Genomic DNA, 18,214 nt, shown 5'->3' with positions numbered 1-18,214 from the left:
TACTCCTAATTTCTCTTTCACGCTTTTCCCTTGTTTTGGTCCCTTGAAGTCGACCAAAGGTTGTGCGAATATCACTTCCCTTTCTTTCCGAGGCCCTTGCAGTCCACCAAAGGCCCTTGCAATAGTGAAATATGATGACTGGGTGGTGTCCTTCGAGAGGAAGCTGATTGCTATGCCATTCATCAAAAAGCACAACTAACTTACATCAGCTCTGAGAATACGGTAAACACAGAAAAGACTTATAAAAACTATTCGACTCGGGTTTTCTCTAATTGAGACTAATCACTGCCGTTTTTTGATATTACAATATCTTATAACTACAAGAATTTGGCTACCACAGTGTCACATATATATATACACACACTACATTTGCAGATTCCAGAGCTTGACACCAATGCAGATTTCGTATGCTCTTCAAGCCCTTTCAGAATCTCGGGTACTATCATCCTCGCACATCCTCCTCGGCAATCACTAGAGGCGACTGAATACATGAACAGAAACAAATGTGATTTAAACCAAACTGAAAAATGATCAATAAAGATTTAAACAGGCACGTGTGTGTCAGGAAGAGATTCCAAGAAGTTTTCTTACATGTCAAATTCGATCTGGTTGCCCGAGAGAGAAATGTTGCGATCATGTATGGAGATAATTGGCTGCCATCATTAACTCCAGCACCAATTCAGGTTCAATAGGAAACTCGGTCTGCTTCCCGCTGTCAAAAGAGTAGAATTACAAGTCAATAATAGGGGAAACAAGTGTAAATGAAAACTGGCCTTCCGATCAAGCACTTGGATTTCATTAGTTCCAACAAACAACCATGGTTAATTCAAACTTCTATCGATATCTTGATAAGAAAGCCCACAATAGAAAATGGTGCAACAGACAACGCAAAATATTCTGATTGTCCCGTCTCCAAGTCCATTATTGAACAAACAAAAACCAATAAATCAAGTACGTAGACCTGATACCAAAAGATTAGGTATGTGAACCTAGAAAATCTACTTCTTATACCGTCTGTTCTCCTCTGTTTTGGTTATTTTATTCCCTGCGTTATGTCACAAGACCTCCACATTTGATTTAATAATTATCCAGTATTACCAATAAGAAATCAAGTTCTGAGAAAGGTCTTAAACAACACAAAATAAAGCAAAGGAACGAAAAACATGAAATTTAGCAAGTATGGCGCAAGTGTGTTGATGAGATAACACGCTACACCCTCTTTCGCACTATGGTAGACTGCCCCCTTTTATGCTAGACCGATCACTTAATTAGTAGACTGTCCCATATTATGCTAGACTGTCTACCAACCAAAATGCAAACAGACGAATGAGGGAAAATATATAAGCAAACTGTCTTGGAACCTAATATGCTATAAAACAAACTATGTCAAATTATTAATCTTTAACCCTTGATTGGGCGGCTGATCCAAAAACGACTGATTGGGTGACCGCGTTTTTGTTCGAATGTAAGGTCTACAATGACAGCCTAGCAACAAGACAGTCTAGAGAACATTAACCCCACTAACTTTACACATCGATCAATATAAATTCCAATTCAGAAGAAACCCATCAATCTTCTAAGCATTGACATGTAAATACCTCAAATATTATAACAAAAACGAATAAATTTAAAATTTAAATAATTAAACAAAAAATAAATTAAGAGAGAGAATCTGAACCTGGCATATTGAAGGTTCCAGTAAAAGTACTTGCAGATCTTCTCAAGAATGGTGGTGCTGATCTCCGGGAACGTCACCTCGCCGTGCTCCGTTTCAGCAAAACTCCCTACCAACAAAAAAAAAGCAAAAAAGATTTCACCTTGCAATTTCAAACCATAATCCCCAAATTGCTGCTCCACTAAAATCAATTTCAAACCCTAATACCTGGAGAAGTGAGCATGTTGCGGATGGTCTGAGAGACCATGGCGGCGTCTTTGTGGATCACGAACTCGAACCCCTCGGCGCTGATCAGCTTCACTGTGTCTTCCTTCTTCATCTTTGCAGTAGAAGCTGAGAGATGGATTTTCTGGGAGCAGCAAGCAACGTAGGAAGGAGGGCAACATCAATATTTGCCAGGCATCGGTTCCGAATAGGATCTTAGAGCATCTCAAACAAATGAGATGCCGAAAGATAAATGTCAAATATTAATTTAATGGCTGATATGGTGATGTTAGATTTTTTTTTTCTAACAAATATGTTTCTTTGTTATAAATGATATTTGTATTATTCATTTTAAAAAGAAATCAATTAAAATATATTTTTTAAGATCTATAATTGGTGCATTAATATGATCCACATAATAAAATAATTATAAAAAAATTGACATCATTTTTTCTCATATGTCAAATTTGACATATGGAAACTCAGAACATATCTAAAGGAGATGTCAAATCCAGGTAGAATTTCATGTAATCAAATTTGAAGGTAGGAGTGAGTTCCAACCGATATGTCAATCCTATGTTAATTGACATATGAGTTTTCATATGTCAAATTTGACATATGAGAAAATTTGATATCAATTTTTTGTAATTATTTTATTATGTGGGTTCTATTAATGCACCAATTATAGATCTTGAAAATTGTACTTTAATTGATTTCTTTTTAAAATATATCCTACAAATATCATTTATCACAAAGAAACATATTGGTTGGAAAAAGAGAAAATCTGATATTGCCACATCAACCATCAAATTAACATTTGACATTTATCTTTTGACATCTCCTTTGGAGATGCTCTCATATGTCAATCCACATAGGATTGACATATCAAGTAGAGCTCACTTCTACTTCAAATTTGATTACATGGATTTCCACCTATGATTTGACATCTCCCTCGGAGATGGTCTTAATTAATTACAATTTGTGCCCCTCACTTTTAGTGGTTGTTCCACTTTGATCCTCAATTTGTGTTAGTGGATTGCATTTTGGATGGATTATTGAGAAATGCTAAGGAGACTCTCTCTCAAAGTAAAATGCTTCATGAATTTTCTGTCATTCACGGTTAATTTTTGTGTCAATATTATAAAACATTGTGCAAATGAGGTAGCAAAGAGTTCATGGAGAGTTTTAGTTTTAAAAGAGTCTCATTAGCATTTATCTGAATTATTTGTAAGTTAACATGTTTTTTTTATCATTTAGTATTACAGTATAGTAATATTCTTCTTCACTTGTAAATGAGAGATCTTAAGTTCGATTCTCACAAAAGATAAATTTGACCCACATTATTGCCAGCTCATTGTAAAGTTTAGCCTAACCCACCCCACCCTCACCCCTTCACCCTTAATATTGATAATATTGTTTGTTCAAATAAAAAACAACACTTTTGATCATAAGCAATATTGAGATGAGGAACTCGAATTTTGAAAGCATAAGCTCGAAGTTCAAAATACAAAAGTAAACGTTCTTAACCAGTCAAACTACATACTTATTTTGTACAGAGAAATACTGATTTACCATCCAAATCATGAAGATATAGATGCATACACAAGTCAACGTGATGATTTTGGTGGCAATATTCAGAAAATTGATGAGTAGGCACCTAAATAATTGTATGATTTTATTATTACATTTTTGACCTGACATGAGTGTATGATTACTCACTCACACATCCAATGATGAAACGTAACTAAATTATTGGAATGATTCAAAACATTATTCATATTTTTCATCACTTTACACACACTCAAATAAAGCCTAAGCTATGTATTCTTCCCTAAAACAATTCTACACTTATACATCATATTTAGTTACGTCATACGTTGTAGATAACAGAAGCAATTAATTTCACATCGATCATCAATATTGAAATAAGAGGTATAAAACCCGGTAGTGTAGGCAAGGCTAGGTAAAAAGCTAGTTTGTATCACTTGAGCTTAAAATGAATCAATCAGAATCAAGATGTTGCACACATTAATTTGCAATTTGAAGCCTAATCGAGCAAAATTGGACATCCACCAACCCTAATTCATGCTCTGTCAATGTCATCAACATTATTAAGAAAACAAAAGATAAATAACTAGCGCAAGTCATCCACGTACAATTTATCCACATAATTGGAAATAATCAACCGTCCACTCTAGCTCCGGCGGCTGTCCGAACCGCAAACAAATCCAAATTAACTAACTAATTAATTACGGCGTGGGAAATCACAAAAAAAATTTTTAAAAATTTAAAATTAAATCATCCCTCTGGCACCGGCCCGCCAGGTCAGGCTGTCTACTGTGTGACTCTCGACGAATCAATAATTCCCAGTTGTCACCAAAACGCCATCGTTCCGCCCACCAAAAAATAGAATCTATTTATTTGCCGTTTCAACTTTCAAAAGCCCTCTCTTCTCGTCCCCTCATCGTTCTCTGTTTCTTCCCATTTTCTCCTTCCCCAAAACCCCCACTGTGCTTCCCTCTCCAATTCCTTCGGTTCCTCCGATCGAACGCTCCGATCGCGTTCTCTCCTCGGTCGATTCGCCCCCGGGTAAGCGAGATCTATAGATATAATTGTTTGTGTATGTATAGGTTATACTGAGAGAGAGATATTTGTTTGTGTATTTGTGTGATTTTTGATGGATTTGAATGTGTGTGTGTGTATATGTTTGTATAGGTTGTGGAGATCGGAGAGGAGAGAGGGTGGCATGGCGAGTAGAGTAGACCACGAATACGACTACCTGTTCAAGATCGTGTTGATCGGTGACTCTGGTGTGGGCAAATCTAACATTCTCTCTAGATTTACCAGGAATGAGTTCTGCTTGGAGTCCAAATCCACTATCGGAGTCGAGTTCGCCACCCGAACTCTCCAGGCAAGTTCGCTTGCTGAATTTAATCTTGGTGTGAGAGTTGATTTGTATTTCAATTGTTTGATTTTGTTCGCAGTGGATGAGGTATTTGTTTGTGATGGATTGGATCCTATGCGGTTTAAATTTCGGGGGGTTTCAGAGTTTGAATTATTTTTTGTTGAAGTTTTGTTTGGTGGCCTGGAGATTGTGATGATTGTTTGGATTTTGTTTAGGGATTTACGTTGTTTAATTGGAGTACATCGAAAAATTTGTTACTAATAGACTGGTAAGCGGGCTCGAATTCTCTTTTTAGTACTTTGTTTTTAGGTGGTTATCCATGGCCAAATAAGCATGATGAACCGTTGGGATAAACAGTCGTCTTTTTGTTTGACGGAACAGGAGATTTACTTTACACTAAAACTGGCTGGTAGATTCTGTCTCCAGGAGTATGATCATTTTGCTGTTATTGATCTTTAAGTTTATATAACACATTAAGGATGGATTGCAGAGTTCAAGAAAGACGAGTTGATTATTGAGCACTTACATGTTGACGCTTAAGTTTGATTCTTAATTAAACGCAACTACTAACTAACTGCCCACACGACACAGAACCGAGCGCAATGGCATTCTACGATTCATATAGCCAACCCCACTTAGTGGGAAAAGGCTTTGTTGTTGTTGTTGTTGTACTAACTACCCTATATTATCGTTTTTAAAGACCGTTGGTTAGTTAGATTTCTTATGCGTGTCTACTGCCTATTGATTGAATTTTGTATATGTAGGCAACTATATGAATGTGGTTTTGCCAGATAAGTTGCTCAACTATATGAATATGGCATGGTTGAAGAAAGAACTAGATTTTCTTCCCCGGTTGTACAAACAACTGAGAATTGAAACATCATGGCTCGATTGATTGTGAAGTTTCTCCAGAAATATGAAAGGTGTCGACTGGACCACTGGTCCCAGAGCATGTTTACAAGTTTCAAACATGCAGTTGTCACTTGTCATTGTAGCATACCGTTCAATATGTTGATGAGTAGAAATAAGTCTGTTTACGAATTATGGCTTACAATCTGATGTAATGCTTACACTCTTCCTTTTCTGAAATTACAGGTTGAGGGAAAGACTGTGAAGGCACAGATCTGGGATACAGCAGGTCAGGAGCGATACCGTGCTATCACCAGTGCTTACTATAGAGGGGCAGTGGGTGCTTTCCTTGTCTACGACATAACTAAGCGACCAACTTTTGAGAATGTCCAAAGGTGGCTCCGTGAGTTGAGGGACCATGCAGATTCGAACATTGTTATCATGATGACAGGAAACAAGTCTGACTTGAACCATCTCAGAGCTGTTTCAGAGGACGATGGTCAGTCGTTGGCTGAGAGGGAAGGTCTCTCATTTCTCGAGACATCTGCACTGGAAGCAACCAACATTGAGAAAGCATTTCAAACTATTCTAACCGAGATCTACCATATCGTCAGCAAAAAAGCACTGGCAGCCCAAGAAACAGTCTCAACTACCCTACCTGGTCAAGGAACCACCATCAACGTTGGTGATGCTTCTGGGAATACGAAGAGAGGTTGCTGCTCGACATAAAAGATGACACCTAGGGAGAGTTGGGGAAATTATTTGCTGGTTGCCAGCCCTTTTGATTTTTCTCTTTTGAGTTTCTTTTTTTCGGGTGACAGGGAGGCATGTAGAATACAGGTTTAATTCATCGAGTTGTGATAAGGAAGCTTTGTGAAAATTAAAATGACAGTAGTATTGATACATTTTGAGTGCCCGCTTTTACTTCTGATGCACCATTTGTTATATGTTTGCTTTTTATCAAGTGTAACTACTGAAATTTGGAATGTTTGGTGGAACTTGGCATCTCAAATTAAAGAATCAATGGAACAGAAGAAGCCTTGTTTGTTCGGAGTTGGATTTTCGAGTTTCGTTTCTCAGTTGCTTCTTCCATTTTATTAAAAGCTTCGATGCCTGCTGTCATATCGTTATAGACTCATTTCTGCAGCCTTCCCTTTTCTTTCTGTTGCCTTCACTCTTGGGATCGCTTGTGGTTTCTCCTGGTGCTGGCATTTTCACCGTGCATGTATTTTTTTGGGATTGCACAGTTCGTGAACTAGCCTTGGAACGTTGAATCGATAAGGATTAGGATTAGGGTTTTTTGTTAGGCGGGAGGGAAGTCAATGGGAATCGAACCAACATCAGGGTGCATAAGCATGATTGTTTTTCCGCCACTGTGGTAAAACATATGGAATTATTTGAGACATCCGGATGCGTAAATTTTAATCGCTTGCCCAAGAAGTCCACATGATTAGTGCTAAACTTTTAAAGTGGGAAAGGGTAGGATTTAATAATATCAAACAAAATGATGGTTTGAATCTGTAGTCTACTGTTCAATCTGTATAGTTACATGATGTATTCTGTAAGTACTTTCACAGTAATCCCTAATCTTGTCAATTATCTGACTAGAGCTTACGGCAGGCTCGGACGTTACATGGCAAGACAACACAGTTTTTCCAACCGTTAGCGCCCAAACGTGTAGGTCGTGAACATCCCGAACTCCTTTGATGCACTTGATGCCTTTTTCTAGCCCGGCGATATCAATCTCGCTTGGCGTTCTCTCCATCAATATGCCATATATATTTTTAAGCATCGATATAGTTGTGCTAACAGCAAAAACAGAAAATATGAGTGTGCAGATGAGATCAACTACTAACCAATCTGGCCTTGCCCATATGATGCCTCCAGCGACCATCACCCCAACGGACTGAATCATATCGGCGATGACATGCAAGTAAGCTCCTTGGATATTTATGTTTAATATTTTAGTCTTTTCTGGAGAAGTGGATGACACCAGACTCGTTTTATCGTCCTCCATTATTGCACTTTCTTCCTCCTGATAATCATGACCATGATGATGATCGTGATTATGGCCATGATGATGATCGTGAGTATGAACTTGATGATGATCATGATGATGATCGTGACCTAAGCCTCCACATGCATGATGGGTGTGGTCGTGACCAAGCCACACGACCATGATTAAGTTGACAAGAAACCCAAATGCGGCAACTGAAAACATGAGTAACCCATTCACCTTTTCCTTAGTGTGAACGATCCTGTCAACTGCTTCATAGATCAAGATCCCAGAGACCAGCCATATGAGCTGCACAGAGAAAAGGGCACTCAAAACCTCAAGACGGTGATATCCGAAAGACTGGTACGATGTTGCCTCCCAACCTGAAGCCTTAACTGTGAAAAGAGCAATGGAGAATCCAACAACATCAGTGAGCAAGTGGGCTGCATCTGTGAGTACTGCAAGGCTGTTGGCTTTGACACCACCAATAATTTCAACAACCATAAACATGAGAGATGCAACAACAAGTACAGAAAGTTTTGTAGCTGATTTTGACCGCTGTTTCGAATCCAAACTACAGTGCTCGTTTTTGGAGAAAACACAGACACACAAGGAGCGAGGCACCTGTGGTGGCACAGGAAGAGCATCAATATCTTCAGAGACTATTGGGATCTCAATTTCCTGAGACTCTGTTCTCGTAAAGGGTACCTTCTCATGTTCCATCTGCTTCAGAAAAGTGGCAGTGTTAATTTCTTTAAAAAGAAAAGAAAATCTGGTGAAGAGATTCAGTAACATGATTGATTAATCGCGTTCATTCAGAGATGATAAGTCATGTTATGTTATGAAGTTTACATAAAGTAAAAAAAAAAAATTGATCTTTTGGACATTCAGAACTCGAGATTCAGAAAAATTGTTGGTTTCAAATACGAAACTATTAGAAGTTAGTTTCAAACGCTAAATTATTAGCATCAGCTCCAAGGATTACTTGACTATCCAAATCCGTCTCAGGCTACAACCGTGCATCAACTCACCACAACGACACAACAATCTGCATCCTCATCGTATCTGTTTTATTTCCCTTGTCCATGTAGTTCACTCAATAACATTGCACCACTCCCAAATGGTTTTCATTGCACATTATAAGATTGTATTAGATAATGTCTTTTCCTCTGTTTAATGTGCAGTCATTGATTTTAAAAGCAGATGACGCATTTCAGTTTTATAGCTAAATCGAGGCCTATTTACATATATTAAGCAAGCTCAGGATAATAGAGTGCTACGTCAACTTACAGCAAAACAAAGCAGCTGCGCAAGCGAGCACGCAGAAGATCAAGCTGGCCCAAAGCTGCTCAGAGCCAAGTCATATTCCAGCTCAAAGACCACTTCAGCAGAAGCTAATTGGCATTGGTCGACTGGTATAACTGGTATAACTGATGCAACAACTTTAATTAAGCTTTAATTAAATTCTCTGAGTTTAGTTACTAGTACGGAATTGTTTAGCTTAGATATTCTCGGGTTCAGTTAGCTTGGTTTCACTGTGTGTGCAACCATGTGTATGACCGTTACGCATTTAGTTATTGGATGAAGGAAGAACAGTCTAATCCTTCCATTCTATGTAGAAAAATTAGAAACCTTGGAATTTCATCAAGAGCCACCTTAAAACTAACTTCCCTAACCCTTCCATCGTGTTGGACCCCAAAAAATGGTAATAACTATTTTTTTTCTACAATCTAATGCCTCTATGTGCTGCATCAAGAACCCAAAAACCTGAAATTCGGGCCGCTTTCTGATTCGAGAAGAATCAATCATCTCAACCCCAGTTGAACACCAAGCATCCAACTTTGCAACACATCCAATTAAACTAACAGACCCAAAATTTCAAATTCCATATATTACCACTATCCAATACAATCATATAACAAAAATGAACACAACGATCATAATACCCACTTCAAAAAGCAAATCAAAGAATCCAAAAAACCCAATAAAAATATCGAAAAACAAAACGAAGGAAGAGAGATCAATTGGGAACGACGAAGGAGTACCTGAGAATCTGAGAGAAAAGTAGAGCTTTTGATGACGGGGCTCCCTCTCTCTAGGGATCTCAAGCTTTAGAAATGGTCAATGAAATCAATAGGGAGAGATTTGAGAATTGAAATAATTAGGGTTTTACCTACATGGAAACGCAGTCGTCATTTGTGGTCCAAGTCACACACTTTCTCCCGTCAATCATTGGGGGCAACGGCATTTAGCTTCCGTTGACGACAACGGAATCAGGACGAAATCAGTGGTTAATTCAATTCTTAGGGTAATCTCAAACTCCTCCAAATTGATTGGAAGAAAGATTTGGAGATTTTTCTAACTTGGAAACAAGTTGAGGTTTGATTTTGATTGATTATTTCTCATTTGATTTTTCATCTTTACTTTTTTATTTAACCTCATGTGTGTGACACGTGACTCATTTTAACAAAAGTTCTAGCAGTGTTGACAAAAATGACCGTAGCAGTACGTTTTGATAAGTCAAAAGACTAATGGTTATAAGTTTTTAATTAAAAAATCATTACTCTAATTAATTTAAAATTAAAAAATCATTACTACAATTTTTACTTTTCTTTTTTATTATACTTAGCTCACGAATCTAGTGATATTTAAATGATCTTAGTCTGAATTTGTTGAATATATATTTGTATTAAAAATATTTTTGACACTATAAAATTTTTATTTTCTTGCTTGTATTTTAAATTTAATTTTATAAATGCTATATTCGTAATCAATTTATTTTTCTCTGGTTGTATAATAAAACATAACAGAAATAACGGAATGGGCCTACTGACCGTTAGAAACGATCTTCACAGCCACCGCTTTCTCTCTCTTTACCATATCTAAACCATCACACATAGAAACCGCCATGCAGAGGCTGCAGCGAGAGCGGCCGAGACGGGAATCACCGTCCTTACCTCACCTTCGCTCCGCCATGGACTCCCGCCACGCAACTCTCGGCCGACGAACGGTACAGATCTCATCGCCACCGTCTGCTTTCCTTTTCCTATTGAATATTTGAATCCGAAATTAAATATTCTCCTTCAATTTTGTTCATTTCATTTAATTGAGCAAAACTTCGTCCGGACCTGATCTCAGCAAAAGCCTCCATCCCTATCGGTTCGTCATCTATTTTCGATAATGTTTTCGGTTGAATTTGATATTTTTATGCTTCTGATGAAGTTTTTGTTGGATAATGGCCAAATGTTTCCTTGTTTTGTGGCTTAAATTGCTCCATGTTTTGTGGCTTTTTCAAAGTCATATTTTGTGGTTTTTTTCAAAGCCATATTTTGTGACTTTTTCAAAGCCATGTTTTGTAGGAGAAGGCTTGGATTAAGAAAAGCATAAAAAGAGAGCATTTGGCAAAACAAGGATACGGATGAGAGAAGGAAAGCATCCAAAAGAGATGGTGTGAGCATTTGGTTCTACCATGGGCATGGGTGAGAGAAATCAAGAGAGCTAGAGTGAAAGATCTCTTGTGAAAGAACTCTTGGGGTAGAGTGAGGCTCTTGGGAAAATTTTGTGAGTGGTTGTACAAGGGTTATGGGATTGGGTTATGTCGATTTAACTCATGTGTAACTTGTACTGTTTTTCTCATAGTGAAGAGCAATATCTCTCCGAGGACGTAGGCAGGTTTTTGCCGAACCTCGTAAATTTCTCGGTGTCTTTATTTCTTGTATTTTAAACTATTCAACTGTGTGTGATTTTGGTGAGGTTGTAATCTGAATCTCGGTTCCGCACTAACGAACGGGCCAAGGCACAACAATTGGTATCAGAGCATCGTTGGGGGCTTTGGTTCGTTGGAGGTCCAGATTTGTTGTTCACCATGGAATTTTCAGTTGAGCAGTTTAAAGGGAGAGGCGGTTTTGCTCTTGGTAAAGTAGAGTAATGGAAGCCTGAAGAAATGGAAGTCGTGTTTAGGGATGCTTGGATCAACTGCGAAAGTTGATGTTGAGGAAGAAGACAAAGGCCTCTTTCTTCTTACCTCACTTTCAGATTTGTACGAGAACCTTGTGAAACTTTACTGCAAGGAAAGAAACAGTAAGTTTGGAGCAGGTGCAAGTTTCTTGGGTGTGGAATGATACACACAAGAGACCATGGATGATGGTGGGCACAAGACTGCTTAAGCTATTCAAGGTTGAAATCGTGGAAGAAAATTGGAAAGAGGATCTGAGAGAGACAGCAGGTTCAGATCCGGTTCCGGAGGCAAGGGTCCACAGTGCTACGGGTGCAAGGCCGGGTTAGCAAGTTTGTGGTGGAAGACTTTGAGTATGCCCTCTAGGTACTCGAAGCAACACTTCTCCTGGTGATATTTAGTCTCAAGTGTTGCAGGGGTTTTGCAGCAGGTGGAGGTATGGGATTCACAGGTGATGAGAAGGTCCTGAGGTAGGAGGAAGTGTGGGAATTTTGTCTGGCTCGATGGGTTGTTGCTGGAAATAGGCGCGCTGGCGAGTTTCCAAGTTGCAGACAATGAAGAGGAGGAAAACCTGCTGGAGGAGACGAGGATGTGTTGAGATCCTGTCTGAAACTAAATGGTGATTTTTTGGCTTGCAGCAGCTGCACATGCATTGGCAGTAACTGAATCGGAACAGGACCAACGAGGTTGATTCAGAGTGTGCATGCTGGTACGTAAGGCCAATGGACTTTGGTACAATTTGGCCAAGGTGGAGATTATTGGATAATGGCCAAATGTTTCCTTGTTTTGTGGCTTAAATTGCTCCATGTTTTGTGGCTTTTTCAAAGCCATGTTTTGTGGTTTTTTTCAAAGCCATGTTTTGTGGGAGAAGGCTTGGATTAAGAAAAGCATAAAAAGAGAGCATTTGGCAAAACAAGGATACGGATGAGAGAAGGAAAGCATCCAAAAGAGATGGTGTGAGCATTTGGCTCTACCATGGGCATGGGTGAGAGAAATCAAGAGAGCTAGAGTGAAAGATCTCTTGTGAAAGAACTCTTGGGGTAGAGTGAGGCTCTTGGGAAAATTATGTGAGTGGGTGTACAAGGGTTATGGGATTGGGTTATGTCGATTTAACTCATGTGTAACTTGTACTGTTTTTCTCAGTGAAGAGCAATATCTCTCCGAGGACGTAGGCAGGTTTTTGCCGAACCTCGTAAATTTCTCGGTGTCTTTATTTCTTGTATTTTAAACTATTCAACTGTGTGTGATTTTGGTGAGGTTGTAATCTGAATCTCGGTTCCGCACTAACGAACGGGGCAAGGCACAACAGTTTTTTATTGCGCAGATAATGTAGGAATGTGAAAATCGGAGAGCGCGAATCAACTCTCTGAGGTAGGAGCTGATTTCTGGATTCATTATTTGTTGAGAAAAGAATTTTTTTTTTTCTGAAATTTGTTTTTTGAGTTTTGTGTTTGGTTGCTGAGACAATTTCAGTTTAAATTCTCATGTAAATATGATTGCTGGTGCAGAGCGACGTTAGTGTTTTGGTTGCTCAGATAAAGAACTTGGAGAAGAAGAATGCGGAATTGGAGGAGCAAAACAAAAACTTGGCTTCCATGGTAGGACTTCTGTTTCTGTGGTTTGTTTGTTTAATTCTTCGTTTGCATTTTACGAAGATGTTAGTTTTCGGTGATGATCAATTTTATAGTGTATAATTATTTTACCCACTTGATGTTTCAGCTTGAAACAAAGGAAGCTGGGGGCGATGTGCTGCAAAAACGTCTGGATGATCCGGTAGATGTAGCACCTTTTAAATCTCTTTGCATTTTTCTTTCAGTAAAGATTATGTCTTCCATATTTTGCTGTCTTGTTTTCATTTCAGGGTCCGTATAAATTTTTCGCTGCCAGTAATTCCGTTATTTGTTAGAGATATTGATTCACAATGAATGTACAACTATTGGAAAGAAAAGGGCTTTACTCGTTAACTTTTTCAGCCTGTTCTCATTTACACTTCGCTGTAAATTGCAGGAGAAAAACACTGTACCTTCATTGAGAAAAGCTCTCAAAGATGTTGCAATGGAGAAAGATGCGGCAGTTGTTGCACGGTTACTGACCATCTATATGTTAGTCGGTGTTTCATCTCACTTGGTTCTCTCTATTTTGTTTCTCTGTCAAAATTTGATTTCTTAGTGTAGGACGATCTTTCAGCACAGCTTCGTACGCTCAAGAAACGGTTAAAGGATGCAGAGGAAGAACAGTATCAAGTATGCAGTTAGTTTCTCTATTGGATCTCTCTGGAACAACAGATTTGTATGGTTTTCTCACTCTTTGTCTTGCAACAGGCTGAGGAAGACACAGCCGCTTTGAGAGTAGAACTGAATATGTTACAGCAACAAGCAATGAGTGGTTCACTTGGTGCAATGAACTCAATTTCTAATTCACCAGATCAGATACAAATGTTAGAAAAGGAGTCAGCTAGCTTAAAATCTGCGTTGCAGGTGATAATTTGTTTATTGGAATTTTTGTAGTTTCACATCTGGTGTTTGTTTATAGGTGTCTAACTGTGGTAAATTTATTGTAGCAAGAGTCACTTGAGGCAACAAGAGCGACAACAATTAGCAGAGGAGCAAGCACAGGCATCGACACTTACATCTGAAAAGCAAGAATTGGAAGAAAAACTTGCAGATATGTCCAGAAAGGCTTCAGGTACCAAATCTACCAAATATACATTTCAACAACATAAGGAATTTCAGAGAAACTCTTTTCAGATTTCAAGGTACAAATAGGGTGGGGACTTTAGGAAGCCTCTTATAAATCTTGGGGTGCACGTAGTGATGTGGAACAAAAGGAATAATTGTACCTAAAACACTGTTGATCAAGAAAAGTAAATGAATCGGTCGTTGTTGGCTTGACTTTTTCCTCTAACAGGACAGGGATTCCAAAACTGCTTCCATCATAGCTTTTCTTCTCATTTTTATGTTCATCGCAATATGCATACTTCCTATATACCCATGTTTAGATCCATAACCTATATCCCTTGCCAAAGAAAATAGGGAGGGAAACAAGGAGGCAGGAATGTAATGAGTTCCTCTCAGGAGGCACTGTACTATTAGTCCATTACATATTATGAGTGTGGCTCATTAGTTCCACCTCCTCTCTTTCTTGTTGTCCCTTGATAAATTTATTTACGGGTTAATGCATTAATGTCCAGGAAGACAAGGAGAAACTTGAGCAGCAGTTGCATGACATGGCGGTAGTGATTGAGAAATTGGAAAGCAGTAGACAAAAACTTTTGATAGAGGTTATCCTTGCAACACTTTCTCTTTCATAACTCCAATAAGAAACTTTGCTTTGGTGGTGGTTTTGTCTTTTGACAGCAAACTCACTTTTTGTACATGGTGGCAGATTGATTCCCAATCTTCAGGGAAAGGCTTTTCGAGGAAAATTCTGATCTCTCGAATTCTTATCAGCAAGCAGTGAATATTAACAGAATGTTGGCTATCTGCATGCTTACCCTGTATTCATTTTTGTAATAATTTCTTGCTTTTGTTCTCCTTAGATAGACTGAAACAATTGCCAACAGGACATGGAGAGCTTACGCTTTACTATGCCTTTTTTCTTTTCGTAAAACGTCTAATTTTTTGGCATGTGAATTTGCAGGTGAAAGACTGTCTTAAGCATAACGAAGAGCTCCGTTGAACTTTGGATAAGTTGAGAACACCGGGCCAAGGGATTGTCAGAATCCCATGATGGCAGGGCCAATGACACTGGTTAGTCTGTTAGCAGAAAAAACGTTTATTTCATAGTTTCGTTTTTTGGTATGAAAAAACTTCTATTGTTTGAAACTTTCCATGGTGCTTTGTTTTGTTAAAGATTGAGGATGGGGATTACTTAGCTTTCATTAATTGGCATCGTTTTTTGAATTTCCTTTGTGTTTTTGTTTGTAGGATCAACTCGCGAAAGAACAGAGGAGAGCAGAGGCATTATCCGATGAAGTATTGCAGGTCTCTGCACGACTCCAACAAGCCACCCAAGCATACAATGGGCTTGCATGCCTGTAAGCTCCCACTCCCTCTTTCCCGCCCTCCATTTTCTTGTAAGTTTCGTGCTAACATCAATTTCATCCGACGCGTTGCAGCTATAAACCAGTGTTGCGAAACATTGAGAGCAGTCTCATCAAGATGAAACAAGACGGCCCCGTGACGGTGCGGTGAATGCTAACGCAAATCAGCTCAACCCCCTTTATACTAAACTTGGTTAAAGTAGCACATTATTATTTGTAAAGTCTGAAACCCATATGCTCGGCATTCTTCATCTTCAAAATGTTCAGTAAGTAAAGGTAAAGGAAAAAAAATGTGTAGTTATGTAAAAATTGGGTTTCTGTTACGTATTTTGTAATGGTGTCCTATTTGGGTTTGAATTTGACTTTTTTAGTTGGATTCTTTGCTTGGTGGAGAGATTTTGTCAATCACCTATTTGATTAGGATTTGGATTTGCTTTCAATTAGAATTAGAATTCTAAGCTAAGTCTTATGCACTCTAAGTAGGAGCTTAAAGTTAGTTTATTTTGTGTGCCTCACCATTAGTTTAGAAAGTTTTCTCTGGTTGAGCTTTGGGTGGAGGTCACCGTTTAAGGTCTTGAGTATGGTAATTTATGGCTCATTCGCTTGGCAATTACAATTTGCGAAATCTTTTTTGTTTGTTATTGGATTCTCTACTCATTTCGTTTATGGTTGTAATTGTGGGATTTGGGTTGTGAGAGTTTTACCACTCTTTTGTAATTTCCGTTTGTTTAGTGAAATTCATGGTCGTGCTTTGCCCATGAACGTAGGCTTTAGCCGAACCACGTTAAATCTCATGTTCTTATTTTGAGATTGTTTACTTCTTTGTTTTCGCCTCCAACATTGATATTTGGTATTTTGTTGGAATTTGCTTCCATTTCCGCATAAAAGTATAATAGAAATAGATAATCTCGGAAGGCTCGAATAAAAAACATATGGTAAAAACATAAGTCTACACATAACTTGTACAGGGCTGTGGAGTCTTGCATTCTTATAAATTATAGTTTTGTAGGATGAAAACATGACTCGTCTGAGTAATACTGCATTTATCACATTTGTATCACATTTTTAATAGATATAGATCTCACCAATACAAGCAGGTTTTACCTTTATTAAAAAGGTGGTACGCAAATTGTGATAAGACTTTCCATAATAGTTTGAGTGAGTGTGAAAACTAAATATATGGATTAGACAACCTGAGTTTGATATTTATCTACTCTTACGCAAGTGTGAGTACAATATATTGATATCACGCTCATAAGTTTAATATATTGATATCACACTCAAATATTTCATCATATCGTAGGAGTATGATTCTTATGATGACAATATATTAGTATCGCACTCACTTTTTTTGGCCTACTGTAAAAAGCCTAAGATTATCATTTTTGTCAAACAATCCTTATCTGCAGCACATTTCGGTCATTGTACGTTAGGTTTGTGCTGAACATTACTTGACAAGAACTTGAAGATGCATTACATGCTAACACAAATATAAATCGTTCCAATTAGTTAGAAACATAAATAACCAATTTGACAAAAAAAATTATGATGCTCAGAATAGAATACTCCAAATCTTTTAATCGTTAGATTTTAACATTATATATATATATATATATATATATATAATATATTTTTTTTAATATTTAATAGTTAAAACTCAAAAGTATCGTATACTTCGAAGTACTTTACAAAAGAAATTCGTAATTCTATAATTTTAGTTAAATTTTCTTCGATTCGATTTAGGTCACAACAAAACTGACATTTTTGAATTATATTGAAATAAATTGTCAAAGTAGGAACTCGTGTTGGTGACTAATAACCGATGACATGCCGGGCACCAAGGCTTCATTAAACATAAGACAACGACATGCTGAACAATATAGTTCTCGTAAACTATTACACATGTTCTTAAAATATAATTATCCTCTAAAACAATGGAAAATTTCAAGCTCGGAATTGATTTTCTAATTGAATGCTCGTGGCGAGCAATGAAATGAAATTGAAAGAAGGTCAAAAGTTCAAAATATCTTGAACAACATGACTTAATTTTGAACAAATAACTTAGTTAGAGCAAAATGGCAAATTATTATTTTTGGAAAGTTGATATGACATTTCGTTTAAAATTTTAGTTTATAAGATAGAATGAAATAACTGTATAAGTTCATATAACACATTAAAAATTTTCTCATTTTATATTTAGTTGATTCTAACTTATTTTAAGACTTTTTCGTTGTCATAAGTGTCACATCCCGACCTCGGCGGGACCACTTCCCGGGCCCGCTCCACCACCGTAGCACGATATTGTCCTTTTTGAGCCCCATCACGTCATCATGGTTTTGTTTCTGGGAACTCACACGAGAACTTCCCAATGGGTCACCCATATGGTTTTGTTTCTGGGAACTCACACGAGAACTTCCCAATGGGTCACCCATCCTGAGAGTGCTCTCGCGCACTACTTGCTTAACTTCGGAGTTCCGATGGAACCCGAAGCCAGTGAGCTCCCAAAAGGCCTCGTGCTAGGTAGGGATGAAAATATACATATAAGAATCACTCTCCTGAGCGATGTGGGATGTCACAATAAGCAACTT

General features: G+C 38.0%; 3 protein-coding genes and 1 pseudogene across 6 annotated transcripts; 2 read left to right on the top strand and 2 right to left on the bottom strand.

Moving 5' to 3' along the window:
- Positions 1-239: 239 nt before the first annotated feature.
- On the bottom strand, positions 240-2,122 carry LOC137714796 (uncharacterized). 2 transcript variants are annotated; one of them, XM_068453933.2, is made up of 4 exons: positions 1,883-2,122; positions 1,679-1,784; positions 592-712; positions 240-471 (listed from the first exon to the last, which is right to left on the bottom strand). In XM_068453933.2, exons 1-3 carry the CDS (start codon positions 1,992-1,994, stop codon positions 634-636), a joined length of 297 nt encoding a protein of 98 aa, XP_068310034.1. In that variant the 5' UTR covers positions 1,995-2,122; the 3' UTR covers positions 240-471; positions 592-633. The 2 variants fall into 2 exon arrangements, with proteins under 2 accessions (XP_068310034.1, XP_068310033.1); XM_068453932.2 differs by having other exon boundaries at positions 240-481; positions 1,883-2,121.
- A 2,079-nt stretch (positions 2,123-4,201) lies between these two features.
- On the top strand, positions 4,202-6,686 carry LOC137714795 (ras-related protein Rab11C). The gene is made up of 3 exons (XM_068453931.2): positions 4,202-4,468; positions 4,595-4,790; positions 5,880-6,686. Exons 2-3 carry the CDS (start codon positions 4,626-4,628, stop codon positions 6,360-6,362), a joined length of 648 nt encoding a protein of 215 aa, XP_068310032.1. The 5' UTR covers positions 4,202-4,468; positions 4,595-4,625; the 3' UTR covers positions 6,363-6,686.
- Positions 6,687-7,095: 409 nt separating this feature from the next.
- Positions 7,096-9,960, bottom strand: MTPB1 (metal tolerance protein B1). Of its 2 annotated transcripts, XM_068453930.2 has the most exons (3): positions 9,675-9,955; positions 8,920-9,059; positions 7,096-8,352 (listed from the first exon to the last, which is right to left on the bottom strand). In XM_068453930.2, the coding sequence occupies exon 3, from the start codon at positions 8,350-8,352 to the stop codon at positions 7,159-7,161; it is 1,194 nt and encodes a 397-aa protein (XP_068310031.2). In that variant the 5' UTR covers positions 8,920-9,059; positions 9,675-9,955; the 3' UTR covers positions 7,096-7,158. The 2 variants fall into 2 exon arrangements, with proteins under 2 accessions (XP_068310031.2, XP_068310030.2); XM_068453929.2 differs by lacking the exon at positions 8,920-9,059 and having other exon boundaries at positions 9,675-9,960.
- A 577-nt stretch (positions 9,961-10,537) lies between these two features.
- Positions 10,538-16,018, top strand: LOC137716594 (uncharacterized; annotated as a pseudogene). Its single transcript, XR_015960394.1, has 14 exons — positions 10,538-10,659; positions 10,741-10,788; positions 12,909-12,955; positions 13,093-13,182; positions 13,304-13,357; positions 13,592-13,686; positions 13,754-13,827; positions 13,906-14,061; positions 14,145-14,269; positions 14,775-14,864; positions 14,969-15,092; positions 15,224-15,333; positions 15,511-15,620; positions 15,702-16,018. The product of XR_015960394.1 is annotated as an uncharacterized LOC137716594 (transcript).
- Positions 16,019-18,214: the final 2,196 nt, after the last annotated feature.

Source organism: Pyrus communis, chromosome 3 (assembly GCF_041283825.1).
Source record: "Pyrus communis isolate YQ-2024b chromosome 3, ASM4128382v1, whole genome shotgun sequence".
Lineage (NCBI taxonomy): Eukaryota > Viridiplantae > Streptophyta > Magnoliopsida > Rosales > Rosaceae > Pyrus > Pyrus communis.
This window is presented reverse-complemented; position numbering and strand designations above follow the sequence as displayed.